The sequence below is a fragment of the Chlamydotis macqueenii genome, chromosome 6 (assembly GCF_036417535.1).
Source record: "Chlamydotis macqueenii isolate bChlMac1 chromosome 6, bChlMac1.mat, whole genome shotgun sequence".
In the NCBI taxonomy this organism is placed as follows: domain Eukaryota; kingdom Metazoa; phylum Chordata; class Aves; order Otidiformes; family Otididae; genus Chlamydotis; species Chlamydotis macqueenii.
This window is the reverse complement of record NC_141561.1, coordinates 39,074,291-39,098,966: the sequence shown is the minus strand read 5'-3', so window position 1 is coordinate 39,098,966 and position 24,676 is coordinate 39,074,291. Positions and strand designations below refer to the sequence as shown.

The 24,676-nt window shown below is 48.1% G+C and overlaps 2 protein-coding genes across 2 annotated transcripts in view; both read left to right on the top strand.

Annotated features, from left to right (window-relative positions):
* ABCA12 (ATP binding cassette subfamily A member 12) overlaps positions 1–1,711 on the top strand; it is an 80,852-nt gene extending 79,141 nt beyond the window's left edge. The window contains exon 55 of the mRNA XM_086751202.1: positions 947–1,711. Within this exon, the coding sequence (XP_086607328.1) occupies positions 947–1,066 (120 nt within the window). The 3' untranslated portion in view covers positions 1,067–1,711. The remainder of the gene's footprint in view (positions 1–946) is intronic.
* A 17,949-nt stretch (positions 1,712–19,660) lies between these two features.
* Positions 19,661–24,676, top strand: part of BARD1 (BRCA1 associated RING domain 1) — a 44,258-nt gene continuing 39,242 nt past the window's right edge. Inside the window, exons 1-3 of the mRNA XM_086750939.1 lie at positions 19,661–19,842; positions 19,929–19,985; positions 23,579–23,724. Coding sequence (XP_086607065.1) covers positions 19,661–19,842; positions 19,929–19,985; positions 23,579–23,724 — 385 coding nt within the window. The remainder of the gene's footprint in view (positions 19,843–19,928; positions 19,986–23,578; positions 23,725–24,676) is intronic.

The window sequence follows — 24,676 nt, the reverse complement described above, 5'->3', positions numbered from 1 at the left end:
ATCATCCCAGCGTTCAGTGCTAGGCTTTCCACCAGTCCTGGAAATTTGCTTGATTTCACTCTTTCTTATACTGTATTTGGGTTGTAAGTTTGTTTAGCGTTACTTCAAACTTAGCTTCGTGGCTAAGTTCCTTCCATTTTCCCTTGGAGGAACATTCCCACTGGCATCGAAATCTTGTAGGAAACATGTCAGCTGAAGGGATGCCGCAAGGACTGTCCAGAAGGAATCATCCCGTTGAGCATCAGCATCTGATATATTAGGTCTCTCCCAGAGAGAGAAGCAAAAACTGCAGCCCCGTAATCCCGTGAATTGTTAAACAGCTCTGGAAGAGGAGATCCTCAATATTCTTTTAAGAAGGGGCAGTGGTCATGAGAGAAACGGGCAGGCAAACAGCAGGCAGCCCCAAGTCGTGTTTTGTGGGAGGACAGCTTGGATTTGTGTGTATGCAAATGCGATTGCAGAGAGTGTTCTAGTAAGAATATTTTATGTATTCATCAGCTGCTCTTCAAACAAAGAACGGTAGGGGTGATTATATATACACCTATCTATATAATATGCAGTTGTGCGTGCACGGATGTCAATTATATAGAGACAGATGGGTTTATAAAGTAATAATATAGCTGTCTTACACTGTGATCAAAACGAGCCACCGCGCGGGGATTACCTAGGACTTTTGAAACATGAGCTGCAGGACGATTAGGTTTTGTACGGGAATGTCTACCTTTGCATCCCGGGAGTCCATTCAGCGGTGCCGGAGCGTGCATCCATTTATTGACATTAGCCCAAAGCAGCCCAACATTTGCAATTCTCAAATCCAGTGTGAATTCATTCCTGAGCATGCTCTCCAGGCTCCCGGTGAAACGAGCAGCCGTTCCTTTTTTATCTTCATTCACATTATAAATTCTGTATGCTGTCACATACTGAATGTTTTTCTTTAAACTTCTAGGTTTTCATCAACTTTGCTAAAGATCAAGCAGATCCTGACGGCGTGGATGCAGGTCCTGATGTGACACTGGACAGCTCTGACACAAGTAGCCAAGATAGCACCATAAGCTCCATCTACTGAAGGGATCCAACCACAGGAGATCGTAGAAGCTGGGGAAAAGACCTGATGACCCCTCAGGGTCCTTCCAGCCCTGTTTTCTGTGATTCTGGGATGGTGGTGATAAAAAGCCACATTTTCTTTTTGTTTTGATATGCACTTATTTTGTTACTAGGAACATGGTAGGCATTTAAGACTGGCATTTGGTTACAAATCAGATTGGTCTTTCCACAGGTTCTTTTTTTCCCTCCCCAGTTAGTCTTTTATGATCACTTTAATGCCTGTGAGGACTTACTAGACACCACCTGCTGCTTGTGGCCATTTGCTTAGAGCAGAAATGGCCGTGATGGAGCAGAGGAGCCATCAGCAGTGCAGGGTGTTTGACAAAAAAGCAGCCCCACGGCTGCCCTCTCAAAGCCCATGCTCCACTCCCTGCTCAGCAACCGATTTTTTGGGTGACCATGAGAAAGTCGCTCAGTTTTGCCAGGTTCCCCACTGGTGAAAGGGGGTTCACGGCCTCGCCCTGCCTCGCAGGGGTGTTGTGCGGACCGTAGGTGTTCCATACCGAGAGTCACATCTGCCGTTGGTGGGGGCCGTCTTTGCTAATGACATAAAGCTTCTCTGTACGTGTGGGTTATGTCAGTGCAAATATAATTATTTTAAAAGTCAGCACTTCCAGTGCTTTCGGTTTGTTCCTGAAGTTTGTTCCAGCTCTCTGACTCCTTGAGTAACTCCTCCAGTCCTGGGCAGTTCCTGGCTCTTGGTACCCAACACAAGACCATTCCACCAGCCAGCCCCTTTCTACTTTTTGGCTGGTGTTCAGGTCTTCTCCATCACCGGAGAACGATGGTACCAGCCAGGTATATTTGCTGAATCCTCCAATGTGAAGAAGCTTGCTTCATAAGATTGTGTTTCCCTGAGCAGAGGAAAAGCAGCAGGCATCTCCCTTGCTCAGAAAACCTCCATCTCCCAGGTGGCCCTGCCTCTCTGCTCGCCCTGCAGTGACCTTCCTCCTCGACACCTGAATGGTGGCTACCCCTGTAAGTTTTGGGTCAGGGCAATGATGTAGCTGGTGCTATTCAAGCGCATCATGAACCTGACCTCTTTGAGCTCGATAAACTTATTGCCACTGGTAAAAGAGATTGCTGATAAAACCGGGTCGTACTTACCCGGTGAGACCTGGGAAGGCCCATACGGCACTCAGGTTTGGGTTCACACACACGATTCCAGGGTTTTTTTGGCTTTTATTTCCGCCCCCCCAAAGCTAATTTGAGCCAAAGGAAACTGTAGGTGAAAGGTTCCACGACACATCTTTCTCACCCTGATCATCCGAGGAGTTTTACCAGCTCAGTTCCCATTTGATGCCAAGGCTTGCCGAGATAATGACGCGAGGAATCGGTGCTTTAAATATCAAGGATATTCGGGATTTTTCAGTGGGATACTGAAGTTCAGAGTTTAGCTACTGCCAGGAGGTCACGATTTTTCCTTGATCTTGGTGTAAACTTCTTGCTGATAGCAGGAGGAGTTTTGTTACGGATTGAGGGTGTTATCAAGCCCTGGATGATGCCTCAACCTGCTGACTGTAATTAAAACTGGAATTCAGCTTCTTTCCAGGATGCATTTGACACCTGCAGTTTATAAGTAACTGAAAAAGCTGCCCAGACATTCATTGTAGCTTCTATTATTATGTCTCCAGCTCTGCAAAAGCTCTTTTTTTTTTTTCCTTTTTTCTCATTTTCATTGCATATCTTATACAGATCACAGTATAAAATTAAGCTTTTCTCTAATGGAGGGCTTGCGCTCCCTGCAAAGGACTCGGAGCGTGAATGCCAATGATTTAAATGCAGCCTTGTAATACCAATCAGAGTATTATTTTATTATGTCGATAGCTTTGCAACTGCCAGTGAAAGATGGATTTTCAGACTTTGTCCAGATGTACTTTACATTTAATTGAGGGAGACTGATACAAAGCTCTTCTTTTGTCCCTTCAGAGCCTACTAATCAAAAGAAAAAAAAAAAAAGAGGAAGTGATTCATTGGAATACTTCAGCAAGTTACAGTTTAATTGGGTAAAATAGAGTTTTCACAAAAAAAAAGGAAAAAGCATCTTTTGAATTTCCATCCAGTTCTGGCATTAATAGAAACATCTGCTTCATGTGAAATGTGTCATGGCCATGATATACGCTCCTCGCCTTCACTTGCAGGTAAAAATAAAACATCTGCTCTTGCAATCCAGTCTGTAGGTATCGGTCCAAACGAGCCAAAGTTGACGTACTTAAGGGAATTTAATTGAAATCTGTGGAGAAGCAGTTAGAACGGTTGAGGGGGGTTGAAGCATCTGGCAAGGAGGTTGTGTATATAACGTCACCAGGGGCTGAATTACCTTTCGTGCCACATTACAAATGTCCCTGCTCCCTGCAGAGCCTCGCGGATTCAAGCTGTCCTTTTAGGCTCGGTCCTTTCTTTGGTCTGAGAGGGAGGCAAGATCACTGAGAGACTGAGTCAAATCCATTTTGTAATTGGAGCTGTGGGCTCGGAGACGACGATTCAACTCTCCATCCTGGCTCTCCTTCGTTTATCGCTGTCGCTGAGAGCACGGCGACGATTCAACTCTCCATCCTGGCTCTCCTTCGTTTATCGCTGTCGCTGAGAGCACGGCGCTTCTCCGGCCTGATCCTTGCTTAGATTCCGTCTCGAGGCAAATGGCCGCTGAGGGCCAGAAAAGGGCTGGCAGGGGCTGAGGAAAGGCGTCCAGAAGGGCCAACGTTAAGCGATGGTTTTCTCAGCCCTGGTCACTACTGTAAATATAAATTCAGGGTCTAACAGGATTTTATTTATCCTTTCATGAGAACTGCAGGAGTGGTTTCATTACTGCATTGGATCAGAAAACACATTTATAGGTCAAATAAATGTGTCCAGGTAAACGTAACGGGGTGATTAGCGAAGCGCAGGAGCGGGTGATGCCCACGGACCCGCTGCCTGTGTGGAGTCGCTGCTGGCAGCCAGGATTTGCAGGATCCGACCTGGTAAAATGGGGCCCCAGCCTGTCGTAGGGGCTGTGCCTTCCTTCCATTGCTTCCCTGAAGCTGCTGTGAGGTTTTTTCAGTTTTTTACAAGCCAAGAAAAATGCACACTCCTGCACTTAATAGGGAAGGTTTGTTTTTTTCTTTTTTTGTGAGCTGGTGGAGGAAGAAAAATGGTTGTTGGATGGCAACAGCATCCAGTGTGATTTTCCTCTCTTTTTTTTTTTTTTTTTTTTTTGCAGACAACAGCTGTGATCTTGCATAGCTATAACAAAATATCAACAGTGTATTAAAAGAGAGCACAACAGAGAAAAGAAGCAGTGAGGAATGACAAAAAAAAATTAATTCACCAGAATTATTATTCCATGGCGGTATTTAAATTTCTTTTTTTTTTTAAAAAAAAAAAAAAATCACTCTAATTAATTTAGTTGTTCAGGGAGAGGGTGGAAAGAGGGAAGATGGCACTGAAATAGTAAGAACAACATTAGTATGGGACACAGGCGGTGCTATCTTACTGTTGGCTCCGCTCCTCGCATACACAGCACTGGTAATGAGGGAGGAGGACCAGCTCCTCAGAGCAGTGACGGGGAGCATGGCCCATTTCGGGCCAGACCAGGCCCCCCGAAATATCTGTAGCAGACTTTTGGAAATAGGCCATCGCCAGGGAGAGCGAGGGGTAAGAGAATAAACGGCGGTGCTCCCACAAGCTTTAAGGCTCAGAGCCACAATCTGATCATCTACCCCTACCTCCTGTTTAAGGGAGGCTCTGGAATTTTAAGCAGCGGGCTTTTCACTGTGGACAAGCGCGCTGGGTAGGAACGCAGCATCTCTTAGAAAGAGCTCGGGTCTTCATGGACTTCGAAGAAGCAAAAGAACGCATCTTCAGGGCACGACAATTTGTGGGAACACACATGAGATAAAATCTGAGCGAAGACAGGGTAATAATTGAGGTTTTTACCTCCATTAGTGGATCAAGGTGAACTCTCAGCCCTCGTCCTAGCTACCAGCTGAAGGAGTTTCCCGCCGCCCTCCGCTGTGCCGCGCGGTGGCTGCTTCGCAGCCAGCGCCTAACGAATTGAAGGGCATCCAGAGCATGCTGGGGAGGAGGGAGGAGGATGGTACCATAACCAGACCCAGCTGAGTTATTCCTGGGCAAGACAGCAATGAATTTAAGTCAAAATGATACCAACAAGCTTGAAATTGAATTCAAGGAGGTCCCTTAGGGTTGCACATCCAATTACTAGAGAACCTTTAATTACACCAGTGCTGTTTCAAATAGACACGTGCTGAGGAGACCACCAGCACAGAGCGGAAGTTTGCCTGGTGACCTGTATCCGTGAGGGCTCCAGAGAAGTTACGCATGGGTGTGTATGACCAGGTGGTGGTCTGATCCTCTGCTGGTGGAGGAGCTCCGGAGGTGGCCCAGCCTGGAGCAGGGTGACCTCTTGCACAGGGCGCCCAGTGCTCCTCGGGGTGCTGGCGCAGCTGTGAGCACCTCTGTGTGACGGCTTTTTCCCTCGCCTCAGCCTACCAGGGCTGGCGGTGGAAAGTCTTTGTGGACAGATCTGCTTTGGGATGGATCACAAGGGATGGAGCTGGATGGTTTTCCCTTTTGGGGTGGTATAAAGGGTCCCTAAAGGGGGTAGAGTGGCTCCCAGGGACTATATGATGTGCCAAAGGTGGTCTATAGGGTCCTTAAATGGGATGTAAGTGCTCACAGGAGCAACCCGGGGTCCCAAAGAGGGATATAATATCGAATGTCAGACCATTGCTCCCACACCAGAAGTGCCAGCACTGAAAGCTCTTGCTGCTCCTCACCGGCCCTTGCCAGCACATCTACAGGCCCACCTGTGAGCCCTTATACCCACTCTGTGAATCAATATGCCCCCTTTGGGAGTCAAAATACCACCTGTGAGCCCTTCTATCCCCTTTCAGCACCCCATATACGCCCTACAGCTCCACTTATACCCCTTGTGTGCCCTTGTAGGCCCCTTTGGGACCCCCAAATACACCCTGTGAGCTCTTATAGGTACCTTTAGGACTCTATATATGCCTGTGAGCTCTAATATCCCCTTTGGGACCCTCATACACTCCCTTTGGGATGTTACGTAACGCCTTGGGGACCATAAAAATGCGTCTGAGCCCTTATATCCCTCTTTGGGACCCCATATATCTCCTCTCAGCTCTTATAGCCCTTCTTGGAACCCCCTTCTAGCTCCTCTAAGCCCTTATATGCCCTTCAGGAATCCTATAGACCCCCTATGGGACACAATATACCCCCTTGGTGCTTTTATATCCCCTTTAAGGGTGTATATATAGGTCCTATATATATACATAGGGGTCTATATATATAGGTGTATGTATATATACCTTTTGGATGCAATATAGCTCCTGTGAGCCCTTATACCCACTTTGGGACCCTGTATACCTTCTTTGAGAGCCAAAATACCACCTGTCAGCCCTTACATCCCCTCTCAGGACCCCATAGAGCCCCTCCAGGTCCCCTTCTACCACTTGTGTGCCCATAAATGCCTTTTTGAGACCCCCAAATACACCATGTGAGCCCTTATAGCCCCCTTTAGGACCCCATATATGCCCTGTCAGCCCTATTACCTCCTTTGGAACCCAGATGTGCTCCCTTTGGGATCTTAATACACCCTTGGGGACCCTAAAAAAAAAGGCCCTGTGAGCTCTTATAGCCCTCTTTGGGATACCCTTCTAGTGCCTCTAAGCCTTAACCCCCTTTCTTACACAATATAGCCCTTCTGAACCATTATACCCCTCTTTGGGACCCTGAATAGCCCCTCTGAGCCCTTATATCGCTCTCTGGGACCCCTTCTAGAACCTCTGAGTCCTTATATCCCTCTTAGGGACCCCTTCTAGCTCCTCTGAGCTGTTATATCCATTTTTTGGGAGCCCTTTAAGCCCCTCTGAGTGCTTATATCCCTCTTTGGGACCCCTTCTAGCACCTCTGAGCCCTTATATCCCTTTTTATTGGACCCCCTGTAGCCCCTCTGATGGCTTATATTCTTTTTGGGCGCCCAGTATAGCCTTTCTGAGCTGTTATATCCCCTTTACGGACCCTATAGAGCCCCTTTGGGACGCCATATAGCCCCTGGGAGCCATTATACCCCCTTTAGAGACCCTATATACCTCCTTTAAGAGTCAAAATACCACCTGTGAGCTCTTATACCCCCTTTCAGGACCCCATATACCCCCTACATGTCCCCTTCTACCTGTTGTGTGCCCATATATACCCCTTTGGGACTCTCAGCTACACCCTAAGAGCCCTTCTTGCCCTATTTAGGATCCCATATATGCCCCTTGAATTCTAATATCTCCTTTGGGACCCACACTACTCCCTTTGGGATCCTGTTCTTTGGGATCTCCCCTGGGGCCTCTGAGCCTTTATATCCCTCTTTTAGACACCTTTATAGCCCCTCTGAGCCCTCGTATCCGTGTTTGGGACCCTCGTGTAGCCCCTCTGAGCCCTTATTTCCCTTTTAGAGACCCTATAGACCCTCTTTGGAACAGCATGTACTCCCTGCGTGCCGTTATATCCTCATTTAAGAACCCTATGGACACCCTTTGGGACACCATATACCCCCTGAGAGCCCCACATGCCCCCTTTGGGGGAGCCAAAAAAAAAAGTTGTTTTTTTTTTTTTCCTGGAGGCGCTGGCTCCTGGGGCTGGGGGACGCAGGTGGGAGAGGTGACTAATTAGCCCACAGGTGGGACAGTTTAGCCCAATTAGCCCAGGGGCTGTTCCTTCCCAGCTGACATCATGCTCAGGATTTGGAGGGAGGAGGGCGCTGAGTGCAGGTTTGTGCAGCTCAGGAGGAAGCTGGGCCCAGGATTCCCTGTGAAGCAGTGTAATGTAAGTGATGTGCCTGAGTCTTTTCTGTTCTTGGGTTGTTGTTTGTCTTCCATGTCGGTTTTCTTTTCTGCTCTGGCTATCTTCAGGGTTTTTTGGGGGAAGCCCTGAGCTTTGCCTTGTTGTCTTTCCCAGTTCTCCTCCCTTCCCCGCCGGTGGGTGAGGGCAGCGAGGCAGAGGCTGTGTAGCTTGGCCCTGGGCAGGGCTAAAGGATGGCAGTGGCCGCTGCTCTCTGGGTGTGGAGTGCCAGGGAGGGCTTTTCAATGGAGCCCGGTGCAGAGGGCAGGGGAGGGTGGGGTGTATTTGGGCAGAGAGAGGCTCTGTGGCCCTCGACGCACAGGGCAGCGTGTGCTGGGCAGGGCGGTTGCAGCCCAGGGTGTGTTAATGCTGTAGCTGGTGTGGTTTCTCCGTCTGGGTGCTGTCGGGGATGTGACTGGAGTCTGGATGTGGGTCGTGGAGTGGTGTTGGAGGGAGTCCTGCTGGGGGGGGGGGGGGGGTGGGATGCTCGGGGGGTGGTGGGAGGCCCACTGATGGTGTGAGGATGAGAAGGAAGGGAGGAAGAATGTAAAATTTGTGGGCCTGGAGATGAGCTGGCAGGGGCAGCTGAAGAGCAGCAAGAGCTTTCAGTGTTGGCACTTTTGGTGTGGGAGCAATGGTCTGATGTTCAATATGATTCCCCTCTTTGGGACCCCGGTGTAGGCACTCTGAGCCCTTCTATCCCCCTTTGGGACCCCATAGACCCCTCTGAGCACTTCTATCCCATTTAGGGACCCTAGAGACCACCTTTGGGACACTGTATACTCCCTGAAAGCCCTTATCCCACATGTAGGGACCCTACATACCCTTTTTTTGGGAGTCAAAATACCACCTGTGAGCCCTTAGAGCCCCTTTCAGGACCCCATATAGGCCCAACAGGTCCCCTTCTTGCCCTTGTGTGCCCATACATGCCTTTTTGGCACCCCCAAATACAACCTGTGAGACCTTAGCCCCCTTTAGGACCCCATATATGCCCCATCAGGCCAATTATCTCCTTTGGAACCCACATGTGCTCCCTTTGGGATCCTATATCCCCCCCCTTGGGGACCCTAAAAAAAAGGCCCTCTGAGCTCTTCTGTCCCTTTTTGAGACCTCCTTCTAGTGCCTCCAAGCCCTTGTCTCCTTCTTTAGGACACTTTCTAGCCCCTCCAAGACTTTATATGCCTTTTTCGGACACCTTACAGCCCCTCTGAGCCCTTATATCTCCCTTTGGGACCCCTCTATAGCCCCTCTGAACCTTTATATCCCCTTCAGGGACCCATTAGAACCCATTTTGAGACATCTTATACACCCTGGGAGCCCTTACAGCCCCTTTTATGGACCCTATAGACAGCCCTTTGGACATCCTATACCCCCTGAGAGCTTTCATACCCACTTTATACCTCCCACTGCCCCTCGGCCTCCTATCTCCTCTTTGGCCTCCCGCTACCCTTTTGGTCTATAGGATTCCTGAAAGGCCTATAAAGCTTAGAGGTGCTGAAAGGGGTCCCAAGGAGATATATAAGGGCTCAGAGTAGCTATACGGGGCCCTAAAGAGAAATAGAAGCTCTCTGAGGGGCTAGAAGGGGTCCCTAAGAGGAATGTAATTGTTCCAAGGTGCTGGAAAAAGGCTCAACAGGGATATAAGGGCTCAGAGTGTCTAAAAGAGGTCTCAAAGGGCTCAGAGGGGCTCTATGGGCACACAAAGAAGGTTAGGTGGGCTCAGAGGAGCTAGAGGGAGGTCTCAAAGAGGCACATAAGGATTCCAAGTGGCTAAAAGGTGTCCCAAAGAGGTATATATGTGCTCTAGAGTGGCTAGAAGGGGTCCCAAAGAGGGATCTAACGGCTCAGAGAGGATAGAAGGGTATCCCAAAGAGGGATGTAAGGGCTCAGAGGGCCTCTTTTAGGGTCCCCAAGGGGGTATATGGGATCCCAAATGGAGTGTATGGTGGTGTACAGGGTTCTGAAAGGAAACATAAGGGCCCACTAGTTGTATATCGGCTCCTAAAGGCGATATGTATGTCCCCTAAAAGGTATATAAGGGCTCGTAGGGGACATAAGGTGTACCAAATTGGGTCTATAGGGTCCCTAAAGGAGATATAAAGGCTCAGAGGGGCTGTATGGGGGTCCCAAAGAGGGATATAAGGGCTCAGAGGGGCTAGAAGGGTGTCCCAAAGAGGGACATAAAGGGGGTCTGTAATAGAGTCTATAGGCTTCTGAGCCCTTATATCTCTCTATGGGACCACCTTCTAGCCCATCTGAGCCCTATACCCGCTTTGGGACCCTATATGCCCCTTTGGGAGCAAAAATACTGTCTGTGAGCCCTTATATCCCCTTTCAAGACCCCATATACCACCTACAGGTCCCCGTATAGCCCTTGTGCTCCCATATATGCCCCTTTGGAAGCCCCAAATGCACCCTGTGAGCCCTTACAGCCCCCCTTTAGGACCCCATTTATGCACTGTGAGCCCAAATATCCCCTTTGGGACCCATACATACCCCCTTGGAGACCAGAAAAAAATGGCTCTGAGCCCTTAAATCCATCTTTGGAACCCACTTCTAGCTCCTCTGAGCCCTTATATCCCTATTTGAGACCCCTTTCTACCCCTCTTAGCCCTTATATCCCTCTTCGGGACCCCCTTTTAGCCCCTCTTAGCCCTTACATCCCCTTTAGGGACCCTATAGAGGACCTCTGGGACAGCATACACCCCCTGGGAGCCCTTATATCCCCTTTAGGGACCCTACAGACCCCCGTTTGGGAGAGAAAATACCACCTATGAGCTCCTTATGCTTTCTGCACCCTCGGCTTTTGTCTATGCTCATTATAGTCTCAGGAAGTAGGTTTTTTAACCCATAAACAGCTCTTTGCTTTTGTTGCCATCCACTGATATGTGGCAAAGCTTGTACATTTGTTATAAACCACCCTTGTTATCAGCCTGAGGTTCTCTGGATTAAACGGAGCCTCCTGCTCCTCAGGGTTGGGTTATAAACTGGGATTCATGGAATTAGGCAGGATTAGGGAATAACACGGAGTTCTAGCAATGGGAACCTTCTCTGGGAGGTTTGGGGCTGAAAACGAGGCAGTGTGTGCGCACCTAAAGTACAAACGTGTGTTTGTGAACTGCTCTCCCATCAAGCTTTGGTTTTAAAAAACAAGACCAACAACAAAAAACCCCCAGACACAAACAAACAAACAAACAAAAAAAGGCCCAAACCTTCAAAGGTCCTTAATGTGCCAGAGCTAGGCCCCCAGATGCCTGCAGGGATGGAGATGTTGGAAAAGGCTCAGCAATGCCTGTCCGGAGGAGGGATGGGATGGTTTGCTCCACAAGTGTTGCCCTGCCTTTGCTGATGGTGAAGGCAGCAGAGCCAAGGGATGCAGTTTCAGACAGAGTTCATATTGCAGCCGTTACAGAAATACCGTGTGCCGCACCGACATAACTCTGCTGGCGTACAGAAAAATGTAATCACTTGGTGAGCGTTAGCGGGGCTTCAGCCCTGACCTGTGAAAGCAAGAAACCTCCGCAGCTCCCTTGGAGAGTTCTGATATTATAGGGGTCATTTTTCCACTGTGAATATCCTACAGGGGGTCATTTCAGTGCTTGAAATCAGCTCGTATATGATACGCTAACGTATAGCGCCCCTTTGCACAGTGTATTGCCGCTTCTCATGCTAAGTTAAATGGGAGAGAGAGGTGCTCTTCCAGGACTGCCAAGTTTCTGTGTTACTCATCAGCCTCTTCCTGATAAATCAAAGCTGCTGTTTTGTGTTTCCCTCCCGCCCTCCTCCGTGTTTTGGAGCTCTGGCTCAAGCAGAAACTACCAGTTGAGATTGTTTGGCCTGTGTAAGAGAGCATGCCAGCCTATGTGGTTATATGAGCCCTTGAAATCATCTTAAAAAATGGGAAGCTGATCCACCCGGGCTGTGAGATTGAGGTGCTCAGCACTGATCTAATGAAAAGGGCAGCATCCGTGCCACTGGGCTCTCCCGTCCCCAAGGGCCTGTTTGCATGGTGGAGCAATGCGGTCAGCTGCTGCCACGGTTTCAGCACGCTTCCCTGCAGAGGCTGGCTGTGCCCCCCAGGCCAAAGGGAAACAGGCCCTGTGGCTCTCGGGTCAGATTGGCGTTTCTTCCGGCAGTTTATAGCAATCCTGTTTGTGGATTAAAATGCAGCCGTCAGGGCTGCTGGTACAGGATTTACAATGTGGCCTCAATATACAGGAGAAAAAGAAAGCTGAACTCTCCTTTGTTTGCAAGTGTAAACTACAGACCTGAGCTGAACACCCTGTAAATAAGGATCATTAATCATCAGCTAAGCAGCATGCGGTTGCTGTTATTTATTATAACAACATAAATAATCAGGAACTGCTATCACGTTAATTTGGATTTAGTACGGATAGGTATAGAAAAAATAATATCCTTGCCTATTTAAAAAATATATTCCCTCACCTGTGGACACATACAGTCGGGCTGGGTGTTTGTTCCTTAGCTGGGAAGCGGCTGAGAAAATGCTCTGGGAGCTCTGCATGTGCGGGTGTGCAATGGTTCAGGCCAAGCTGCAGCTGAAGAAAATCTGTCTTGCCGTTACGCGGTAACTCAGCACCAAGGGAAAAAGCAAGACCAGGAGGTCTCCCACACATTTCGGAGGCGCAGCTCTCTGCGCCGCCCCCCGGCCCTTCCTCCAGCCCCTGTGCAGGGCACCGGGCTGCCGTTTCCCAAGGACTGCAGTGCATCCATGCACCGCTCTGGTAACTCCTTGGTTTTCCTGTTGTTTTTTTTTTTTTTTTTTTTTTCATTTGCAGCTCAGCTCTGGATTTTACTTTGAAAAAGCATGAGGCAAGGTTTTTGTGGGATGCTGGAGCCTGCTGCTCCTGCCTTTGCAAGGAAGGCTTAGCAGGGAAGAAGCATTTTGATTTAAATTAAGAGAGCATTACCTATGCATTTCATATCCTCCAGAAATGCCAGCTATACTCTTTGCTGCTGTATTTTTTTTTTTTCCCTGATTTGACTTTATTCAAGCTAAAAGGTGGAGCTGAGCCACTCATGGACCAGAGCGAGCCCAGCAGAGGCACCAGTACGACCATACTAGATGTTTTGGGTGTGGAGCTCACGCCAGGGCCAGAGAACAGGCCCCATCCCTCCCCACAGAGCCTTTCCAAATTCAGCAGGGATGGAGCTTCACTCCATGGAGGTCCCAGTCCTGGGGCTCGGACATCGCATCTGTCTCTGCCTTTGAGTGCTCAGCTGTAGCCAAGGGGTCTGCTCGACCCCTGCCAAAATAACTTGAATTCTTCAAAGTGAGGCAGGTTTCTTGTTAACAAGCCACGGCAAATTTCTCCCCGAAACAAGCCTAGCATCCGCAACCCCGGCAATCTGTTTTATCCTGATGAAATCAGAGGTGCTGAGCCCTGACCGACGGTGTGGAGGTCCCTGCCTGACCTTGTGGAGCACACGGCAACCAAAAGATAAATTTAAAAGCAAGGACTTCAAAGGGACACTCGGCTGTACGTCTTCAAAAGGAGACATACAGGGGAAAAAGGGAATTAAATCCTGACAAAGGCATCTTTATGGAAAGGAAAGGTTCTTGCTTTCTATGTTTAAAAACGCCCAAACCAACCCACAACACCCAAAAATGCAGTGTTTACAGTAGAACGTGCACTGCCCCTGGCATTCTGCCTTGGGATCGAATGGATCCCAAGACTCCAAATGGGTGCTGAGTCACATCACGGCTTGTGGCACAGCCCCACCACAGCTCTGCCCCCATCGCCCCTTTGGTGCACCCAAGAAACCTTGAAAAAACCTTTAATGTCACCAGCACTGCCTTTGGGGGGGGGGGGGTGTGTTAGTCCCAATTAAGATATTTGGGAAACAAAAATCAGGAGAATTAGAGTTTTTTTAAAATTTAACTAAAAGGGAAATAAAAAGGATTTTCTGTTTTGGAGTGGCCCAAAGATATCTTACAGGCTTGATGCTGCAACGATACATTTAACAACAGGCTCGTAAGTCACAGGTAGAGAACGAAAGTGATGCTGCACCCGCACCTTGACTATGCCGTGTGTGAACGTGTAAGCAATTTAATTGCCTCCGTCACTTTTAACCTATGTTCCGTGCATGCCTGACTAACAGATATCAAACCAGGGAGAATTCCTCCCAGTGCTCAGTTAGAGCTAAGGCTCACATTAATTAAAATTGGGTTAATTGTAATAACTCTAGTACAATAGGGATAGTATAATAGGGCTAATTAGAGCGGGGCTAATAATAAGAGTTCAAGCTACAGCAGCCACCGTACAAAACCTGCACTCAAGTTCTTCAAAGGTGGACGTAACTCAAGGGCAATCCAACATCTAAAAGCTGCTGCAAAGCTTTGACTGCGCTTTCCCGAGCATCCAGGCTTGCGTTGCACCGACCATATGTCTGCCTCTGCCTGCTAGCAGATTGCATCAAATATTTTCCTTTTTTATCCTGGCTGAGCAAACAAACACCATCTGCGGGGCTCGTCGAGGGAAATCCTGGCCCCCTCCGCTCCAACGGGAAGGCAGCCACGCGCGTCCGTGGGGCCTGATGTTTCTGCCATCCATACCCCGAGAGAAGAGCTTTTCTCTGCTCCTCATCTCTGCCCAAAATGAGTTAGGGCCTGGCCTTCTGCAAACACATTTAAAATTCTGATTTTTATTACAGAAATGCTGGGTTTCATCAAAGGAGACTGCCTAGTGATGACCCAGGCTTGTGAGACTGCCTTGGGATGTGGCAGGTGGAAGAGGGTAAGGTAAGGCTTTTTTTTTTTTTTTGTTGGCTCTGTCCACACAGGTATTTCTTGGATGTATCCACGCTGCCGGGGGCTTTGGGCATTTTCCAGCTACGCTCAAATCCCTGGCCCAGGTCCAGTGGTGATTTTTGGTCCTGCTTGACCTGCTTAGAGCCAGTGGGTTAGGTGGGTGGCTGATGCAGGGAGCACATTATTCTCTGTTCAAACCTTTATTCCTTTGGAAGGTAAAATTCCTGGGAGGGCCGCTGTTTGATACAGAGGGTCTGTGCCATCCATTCGTGCACCCCAGCACTGGTGGGGAGCCCCGGGAGCAGGGGAGCATCAGCAGCTACTGAAGCAAATGTGCGAGCGTGGTCTCCGGCTGCACTGCTGGGTGTGGGGCTTCCTCCTGCTTTGCTTTTCTCCAGTGCTTGCCTTTCTGTCAGAAACACTTCTTCTCCCTCTTCTGGAAAGAACAGAACAGTAATCTCAGTTTTGTAAAATCCCCCCCAGTTTTGACCCAGCCAGGAATTCACAGAAAGCTCTCACGGAGGGAAGGGCCCGGCGGGTGCTGGTGTAAATTACCTGTCACTTCGGTTGCTTTTCCACTCGCACTTCTGCAGCGTCGAGTCCAGAACATGTGCTCTGACCAAATCTTTTGTACAAGTGCCCTTTGGATTTAGCAATTCGCATGGCGAAAGCAGAACCGACGAACCACAGGCTTCTCTGCTGCTGCCTTTAATTAAAAATGCCATGTCTAACACCAGCAGATGTTCCTGCTATCGAGACTCGACTAACAATTTAACACCGTGTAATGCAGTGCTGACTGCGCTGCTTAGTCTGAAAGTGTAATAGACTTTTTTTTATTATTATGATTTCCTTTTAGGGATCAAATCCCTCAATATTTGAAATCTTAAAACTTGCTCGTCTAATGGCCCTAACCAATTACTGTGCCGAATGGTCTCAGCAGCCCCACGTCTTTCAAGTCGGCGCCGCAGCCCACGATGCCTCTGAGACCACAGTGAGCTCGCAGGGCTTTGGGTGCACGGCAAAATTGGCCCCAGAGGGGCAGCCCGAGGAGCAAACTTAAGCCTGTTAAAGGCTTTCATTCAGACGTTTGGGGAAAGAGGGAATTCAAAGCAGGAGGCTGCTCTTCCTCTCATTTTTCTTCTGCTGAAGCAGATCCATCCTGTCGCTTCCTGCGGGCGCTCAGCACGTCGAAGCTGAGCACCCTTTTCTGGCAGGGCACAGTGGTTTTGGGCTATGCCCAGTACTGGGGTGGTCAAGAGGAGTGGGACCCTCTCTTCACAGACACTTTGGCTCTTTTAACCCCCAGGAAAACAACTGACTTGTGAGACTTAAGGGAATTGCCTCTCTGCATGCTCCTTGCTGATATATGATGAATCACGTAATAATTGTATGTTTATTGAAAAACAGCTGGGGAACTTCACTAAGGAATAAAATATCAGGTACCGGTGTATTTACATAAAAGGATCTTCAGCAGATGGGCCACACTTTGAAATGAAGCAGGAGGTAGACGAGGATTTTTACCTTCCTCGTCAGCTTGGAAGCCGAGCTCCATCCTTCAGCGCGAGTTTTGCTCTGAAGCCTCACGTTGTTTGAAAATCACATTATCGGTTTAGCACGGCGGAGATGATCGCTGCCTCGGCAGGGTATGGAGCAGCTGATTCATGCACGTACCGAACGCGACTGTCGCACTACATCACACCACCGCTGAAACCGTTTTACTGGCTTTCTGTCATGCAACAAATTTATTTTAAAGCGTGTGGGCCTTATACTGCCTGGAACGGCTTTACTTGTACTTTAAATACTGCATAAACCAAATTTAGAGATATATTTCTCGCTTCCCCTGTTCTCTGCATAATTTTTTTTGCTTCTGACTGTCCAACTGGTTGTAGTAATTCACTGCAGAGGGAGACATTTCTTAGATCTCCAAGAGTACCAACTCCTTAACCTCTTTAAAATTAGGGAGAATGAATCACTTGTGACTTTTACATCTTTCTCGAACCCAAGGATTTGTTAGATGCGGGCTGCCCCCGCTAGCGCTTTGCTTCAGTTTAACTTAGTTGTAAACATTTGTAAATTCGCACATAATGTCTCCGCACAATGGAGACTACGGGTGCACACGCGGATTTATTGAGAGGGACACTAAACATATTTCAGCCGGAGGAAAGGAAGATGAGGTACTTATCTGTTTTATTGTCCTATACAGTATATATCGGCATCTCATATTTTGCGAACAAAACTGCCAGGTTGACTCAAGAGATCTATGGATCAAGTGTTGTTTCTAACCTGCACTGAACACTTCAAATTGCGTTAAAGTTTCATCTCGGCCGTGAGGCCTTTAGCCATCTTCCAGTAACACTGGTGCAATGGGAGATGCTGGGCTCTGGGTTTTTTTTTTGGACCACAAGACGCCACAGCCAAGTAAGAGGGAGTAGGATATTAAGCTTGCATCTGGCAACTGTTCATTTTTCGGGGACAAATGGCTGGTTTAGCTTATTTTGTGAGTTTATGCTGGTTTCAGTGGGGCAAGGGAGCAGGTCCCTGTCCCAGCCCCATTCCCTGCAGCCGGGGGAAGGGAGCGAGGGTGGCATGTCTAGCTGTGCCCCTCACCATCGTCTCTCTTCTGAATCCAGATGTTTTGGCACCTGTGCACAGGGCGGGAAGAAGCATGATGGGATGGTCCCCAGCCTCATTGGGCTTGGGGCCAAGCTCTGCTTTGGGCAGGGCAGGGCCCAGGGCACCTCTCCCTGTTCCTTTCCAAGACAGGCAAGAAGGATGCTGAGCTCTGAGGCAGCTCAGCGCAGTCAGGTCCTACTAGAAACACTCCCGAGCCTGCCTGCCGCCCAGGAGCATCTGACACCTACGCACATCTCTTAACAAGGTGTGGTTTGCATTTGGTTTTGTTTTACTTCCATGCTCGCCTCCAAGGCCCTTGTTTCTTTCCCTAGAGCTGCGTCCCTCTGTGGCAGAGGCCCTGCCGATCCCCACCGCCAGAGATGACAGGCTATTAGCAAAGGGGACACCGCTCAGTGTTATTAACGCAGCGGGGAGTTTCCTGAGCACCAGAAAACAACAGGCTATTACAGAGATACAACCACACTTTTCACAGCTGGATCCAACCGCACAGATGCAGCTACTGCTCTGCCAATGACAACAAACAGCCACCTTCTCTGTGCAGGCAAAAATGAGATGTGCGCGGATAGGAACGCCTCCATCCAGCCCTCTCCCTCAGGGCTTGGGCCCGGCTTCCGCAAGGACAGTCACCTGCAAAGGCCGGGCTCTTGTTTGACCCTTCGGATCCTCCACGCACCTCCACAGTTTCCTTTCTCATAGATGAGGATCGGGAGTTATCATGAATGCAGAGAAAACCAAGGTGGTGTTTGCTGTCCCTTTGGGGTCAAGCAAAGCAGGAGATACGACGACATTGATTTAATAAAGGCTGAATATGCAACCATTCAAATCAGCATGATGCTGTTTCACCCTGTGACATGTCAGCTTGCCCTGGATGACAGTAGCAAATTTTCTCAGATCAATTTCACGATTTCCCCTCTTTGTTGACCCTTGCACCTCTGGCTAATATTAGTAGGAAAGATAAATATTTAAGCTTCCATAAATAAAGAAAAAAAAAATCCAATTTAAACCATCGCTGGTGTTCAGGAGCTACAGAGGGAATGAACTACAAAAGCAGAGGAGTATGAAACCTGAAAACTACAGAACCTCTTTCCTGGAAGGCAAGGATAACTTATTACGAAATGTTTTCAGCTCTGATTTAACACCCATCTGAGAAGTTGTCCTTCTCTCTAGATGAGGTAAGAGCTGTGGAAAATGCCCCTGTTGTCACCAGCAGTCAAATCGGTCCCTCTGGTCAGGCTGCCAGACCAGCTGAGCAGCAGTACTGGACATCTCGCTGCTTTTACCTCACCTGGTGAGCAGGGACGAGGGGAAACCATCCACCGAAAGGAACTAAACGGAGGGAGACGCAGGATGAGAAACGCTGACAGAATTCCAGACAGGCTGCTGGGACCTCATGCTGACAGCTTTTTTTTCTACAACTGTCGCCAACCAAATTTGGCGGCTCTGTGCCGCTGCGTCCTTTTATGATGAAGTTCCCTCAAAGAATAACTCGCTTGCTTTAATCATGTTTGCTCTGAGATTTATGGCTTGATGCTTATTCACTGACGGAGCTTCTCGATGTGAAATGTCAGTAAGCTTGTTATAAATCGCCCCTGGCGTTCCTGCTCTATCTTTTATTTGGGCAGGAGTATTTCTACCTGAAAGTGATAAATTCCTGCTATAACTGCTTTATGCGCTTCAGTAATTACACTGCACAGGGATGGCAGGGGCTGTGTCGATGGAGGTATCACCTCAATAACAGCACCCTGTAAAAAGCGGGAGACTGGGCTGAACCCCGAGGCGCTACTGGATGCACAGGCTGAGGAAAAAAAATCACCCTTGAAACCCAAAGTAACGGTGACTGGTGAAGCGTGTCAGTCAGACTGAAGCTGAATGGGCGGAGGAGACAGAAGAAAATTAAATTTTTAAAGTCGGGGCGAGAAGGCAGCGGTGGGAGGCCTAGGCTGGGCTGGGTTCTGGGTGCGAGGGGAGGAGGCCGTGCCCACCCGCCCGCCCCTCTCAGCCCTCGTTTGTGCTGCGTTAGATACGCTCGTTACAGACGGATATTGGAAAGATGTACACAGACGTACCGGGTTTGGGTATCCGATCGATTCGGATGTTATTGAGCTGCCTCAACCCTAGACTCCAGGCCGCCCTGCAGCCAGCCCGCCATTTTCCTCCGGGCTGGCCGCGAAGCGCTGAGCCCCGGGGGCGGCGAGCGCCGCTGCTCCCGAGGCGCATGCGCGTTGGCGGGAAGCGCAGCCTTCGGCGCCTGCGCAGTGGTGGCGGGCGGGGAATTCGGAGCGGCAGCGGCGGGAAGCGATGCGGGAGGTGCTGCGCGGCCGCTCGGGCAACCGGCCGGCCCCGGCCCCGGCCCCGGCCCCGGCCCCGGCCCCGGCCCGTCAGTCCCTCACCGCTGCCTCCATGGCGTCTCCCGGCTCTCCCTGGGCTCGCACCCGCGCCGCGCTGGGCCAGCTGGAGAAGGCGCTGAGCTGCTCCCGCTGGTAACGGCCTCCCCTCTTTCCTTCCCCGCCGGCCTGTGGGGCCGCCTGTGTTAAAACTGCCGCGTTTCTCTTTCCTCTGCCCACAGTGCCGGCGTCCTGCGGGAGCCCGTGTCGCTGGGACAGTGCGAGCACGTCTTCTGCCTGTAAGTAGCCTGGTGCGGGCCGCCCCGCCTCCCTCCCCGGGCCGCCCGCCCTTCGAAGGGCGCCCCGAGGTCTCCCCCCCCCACCCCCCGCCCGCCCACCTCGCTGCCAGGCTTTGGAGCAAAGGGTCGCTGCCTGGGGGAGGTGGGCAGCGGTGGTGCTTTCTGGCCGGGGTGGGGAAAGCGGGAGCTGTTGTCCCCCAGCAGGTCCGGCTCACTGCTCTGAGACGGGTGTCTGGCTTGCTAGAGGGAAGGCCTGGCTTTGTGAGTGCTGGTTTAGGCTTCAGGATGTTGTCAGGTGTAAAGGGAACCCTCAGGCTGATGCGGCGGGGGCGGGGGGGGTATCCACTCATAGTGAGGTAGGAGAAGAAAATAGCTTCCAGTTCTTACTGTCATCTCCCTCTCCTTCCTCTTCCTCCCTTCAAAACAAACAAAAAGCACCCTGTAAAGACACTTCCTGTTTCTAAAGGGGTTTTGCTCTGCTTGAGAGGACACGGTGCTGCTTGTCATTGCTTTGGCCTTCTGCTTTGCTCCTTTAGATCTACGACTATAGCTGTTCCTGTGTTCGTGCCCATCTGAAAATGTTGGGGTAGCATGAGTACCTCTACTTACAGTTTGTCAAATAATCTGAATGTTTAAACAAAACTGAGTTAAGTTAGAAACATCCTGCTATCAAGGCAGGTCTGAGGATGTGCTAGTTACTTGGCATGTACAGCTCACTGCATTGTCGGTACAGGCAGAGTGTTCCTGAAATGGTCCTGCCCCAGAACCTCATCTGACTGCCCTGTCACTGCTCTTCACAGCATACAAATGCAAACATGGGGAGTTAAAAGGTCAATCATACTTCTTACACAGTTTCTCTGCACAGCACAGATGTGACCTGTCTATTAAAGTCCTGTGCTTGTTACAGTGGAAAGGATAGACACTTTCTAACCTAAGCCAGGCTAGGTATTCAGCGTTGCCTCTTGTGAATACTGTAGTCACTCTGTCAAAAGCAGAGGAGAACTCTCCCTCCACCATGGCTATGTATTTACTCCCTGTCTTCAGCAGCACCCTTCTAACGGAAGCTTAAAGCACTGAAGGCCTGAAAAGTAAAATACTAGCAATAATTTCCTTCCTTTTTAAGAAGTAACTGATAATGGGACAGATACCCTCAGCATCTCTTCCACCCGGTGCGGATGTATTTTAATACAAATGATTACTTCTGTCCAGACTTGTGGGTTCTTTCCCAGCTTTGACTATTAATTGCTGTAGAGGTTCTGCTGTCTGAAGCATATTTTTTGTTACTTGTTCCACTGGTACTACCTGTCCACAGAGTACTTGGTAAAATAACCCCCAGAAGCTTGTACAAGCTATTTATAAATACATTCATATCTATCTTATGTTTTTTATTCAGGTGTAGTGTGGATTGCTGAAGGGTAGCATAAAGGTGGCTTAATAAATTGAATTGTTTAGTTGTGGGCATGTAAGACATTGTGGTTTTATTTTGGATAACCCCAGTGTTTTTAGGTGGTAAGTTTCAAACATGCACTGTTTGTTGACACTTTTTTTCCTAAGAAAAACTTTCAAGACATCGGAAGATGATGCAGTTTGCATTGATGAGGCTGGAAATAATAGCCAGTAGGTGTCTCAAGCAGTCATTAGCAGCTATTTCTTACTCTAGAAAAAGAGTTTATTTGCTGTTATTCAAGTCATTGCTATACCTGAGCTTTTCTCCTTTGTGTGCCTGACCTTTTTTTTAGTTATGAATTTTACTGTGTCCTTTGATGCCTGAGTCTTGGATAGCGGCCATTTGTTAAAATAAACCGAAGGAAATTTAAATTAATTTGTTGACAAGCAAATTTGGTAGGACAGGGCTAGAATCTGCAGTATTCTGACATGAGCTGCTTCTGATCCATTACTAAAGACAGCCATTTATTAATATACCCGGGAAGGAGTGGGGTGAGTGGCTGGAGCTTCTGATATTTGGAGTGAAATATGTGAAACTAATGAACTGCAATAATCAGGTCACACATAATGTAACTGGTTTTCCCTTAGCATGGGTTTTATTATGAGCAGGGATATTTAGTAAGATCAGTTTCTGCAGTTTTGTCTGAGTAACTCGACTAAGTTAATTAGAGTTAATGGATAATGACTGTAAAAACCCAACAGCTAGAAGTATTTAGGAAACATTGTGATATAAAAGTCATTCTGCGTTTCTTTTGCACTCCCTTTTACAGACATGGGAGACCTGAGGCCAGCTTTCCTAGAGAATGAGACCTGGTCAGCGGCTATCTTTGCTCCAAGTGATTTGTCAATGTCATCTAGAATATGTCAGAGCCAAGAACTGTGTTTCAGTCTTCCGATCATAGCAGTGTCTCAACCATGAGGTCCTTTGCCTGCTCAGAGCAAGCTGTTTAAAACACAAAGCGCACCTAGCAGTAATTTTTACATGCCAAATTTCCTGTAGAATTAACGGAAGGCATGATACTTGTGTGACGTTTGACAGGGAGATGCCAGTGAACAGAGCTGAAAATAACTCTCCCCTTAAGGAAACTGGTGGTAGTTATATTTCTGGTATTGTTAACTGGTATCTGCTACTAGTTTTGGGGTGTATGACTGTCAGCTTCCAAGCTGACTCTGTGTTTAGAGTCTAGATGCATAGACTTTGATCTTCCTCTCCAGGTAGCAGGGCCTTGATATAAACATTCAGTTCCTTTGAATGTTTAACGTGATCTGCTCGCATTTATACCTTTGGCTAGAGTTGTGTGCGCTACATGATGGTAAGATAATGGAGACTTTGGAAATCAATTCAGTCTGGAGTATGTGGAATTATAACTTATATTTAATAGGATAGATTGTAATTGAGGCATAACAATGGCCCTCGAATATTGTAGTTCAGATGGCAAATCATAGGATCCTCTGACCGGACTAATCAAGCGAATAAAAGATTTTTAGGCTCGTATGGGGAGCGCAGTATTGCTGTGAAGCCACAGGTGTTAAATGACCTTTACTAAGTAAATACCTTCCCCCACCCCACCTTGATCATCTCTGAAAGAGAAAAGTGATGGAATACTCAGAACACCTGCAGATCCTCACAGAAATTCTTACAAAAAAGTGTTCAGAGAGGTGAAACTTCACAATATCAAGAAAGTTTTAAGTAGGAAAAGGTGGAAATAATACTTTAATATGGGTTGGCTTTCTGTTACTTGTTTAAAAATAGAAGGCTGCAGAAGAATTGCCCTGTCTCTAGCTGAGGTGTAAAAGAACATGGGGTTTTAACTGAGCCTAATTGTTGTCTGGAGATGAACAGCAACGGAGCTTTAGCATACCTTGAAAATTTGGATCAGCATGTGAGCCTGTGGGAGTCACAAGATACCGAGTCTTTCATGACAGTGTCCTGACAAGGCTCTGGACTTGGCTTGCTTAATTATGGCTTGTTACTTGCCATGATAAACATGTCCTCTCCTGCATTTGTGACTAACTCATGTGGGCTTTACACTAGTGGTTTGTCAATGCTAAAATAAGAGATTCTTGCTGAGTGTTTGGCTGTGACAAGGTTGATAGTGAGTACAGTAATTTATGCTGGATAATGGATTTTCACATTTGACTTTCAGGTCTTGCGTGGGTGACTGCGTTGGCACAGAATGCCCAGTGTGCCACGTACCAGCCTGGGTGCAAGATGCGCAGATAAACCGGCAACTAGATAACATGGTTCAGCTTTGCAGCAAACTGCGGCATCTACTGGGTGCAGACACTTCAGGTGAGAGCAAAACTTGGGTCTCTGACAGCCGTTGAATCCAGACCACTTTGTTTCATTTTTGTGGACTTTATAGCGAATGAGCAGTGCAGCTCTGTTTAAGATTCTGAAAGACTGTTCTGAATCATGTTTGGAAAATTTGATTTGAAGATAACTGTCTGTATGGATTGCTCATTCTTTGAATCCATTTTACTAAGAAATCTGCATGAGCGGCTTAGTCCATAATTCATTAGAATCTGTCTTCCAAAATGAGATGAAAGCGGGATATATTCCCAAGGTGGTTAGTTGCACAAACTGATGGCACAGGTTGTTATACCTTGTGCTCTTAGGGGAGCACAAATGTGTAATGTTCTGCAGTGTACACTTCTTTAGGGGGGCCCCGGTAAAGCATTAATGCATATATTCTCTTGCCTCGTGTGTATTTGTGCACCGAGGTGTGCATACTGTCCCAGTAATTTTCAGTTTAGGGTTTTTGCACGTGGAAAAAATTATCTGTGTTCCCTGCCTAAAAAAGGAAGGAGGCAAGTCTTAACTCATTTATTTTCTGGTCCCTAACAATCAGCTAGTCTGCTACAATGGAATTTTGTCATTGCTGACTGTGCTAGAAGATGGCAGAGATTGTACTCTGGGAATTCATCTCTTTATCAAATTTTAGGCTGATTGTCAAAGTAGGGAAAAATGAAGTGAAATGAGCGTAGGTGAATGTATGTCTCTTCTGCAAGCCCAGAGAGGAGCGTGTTATGTAATACCAAGTTTTAGAAAACATTAATTTAGCTGTCAGATACGGAAAAGGTAATTCTTCTTTCATTGTTGCTTCTTAATATGTTTGTCTAAACTAAAGATTCTTTTTTGAAGTCTAATGCCATCATCACCTTCATGTTCATTTATGGGGTAGCTCTTTGTTGGCATCAAAATACAATGAAGTGAGGAGGCTGAAAGCCTGTAAAGGAATACA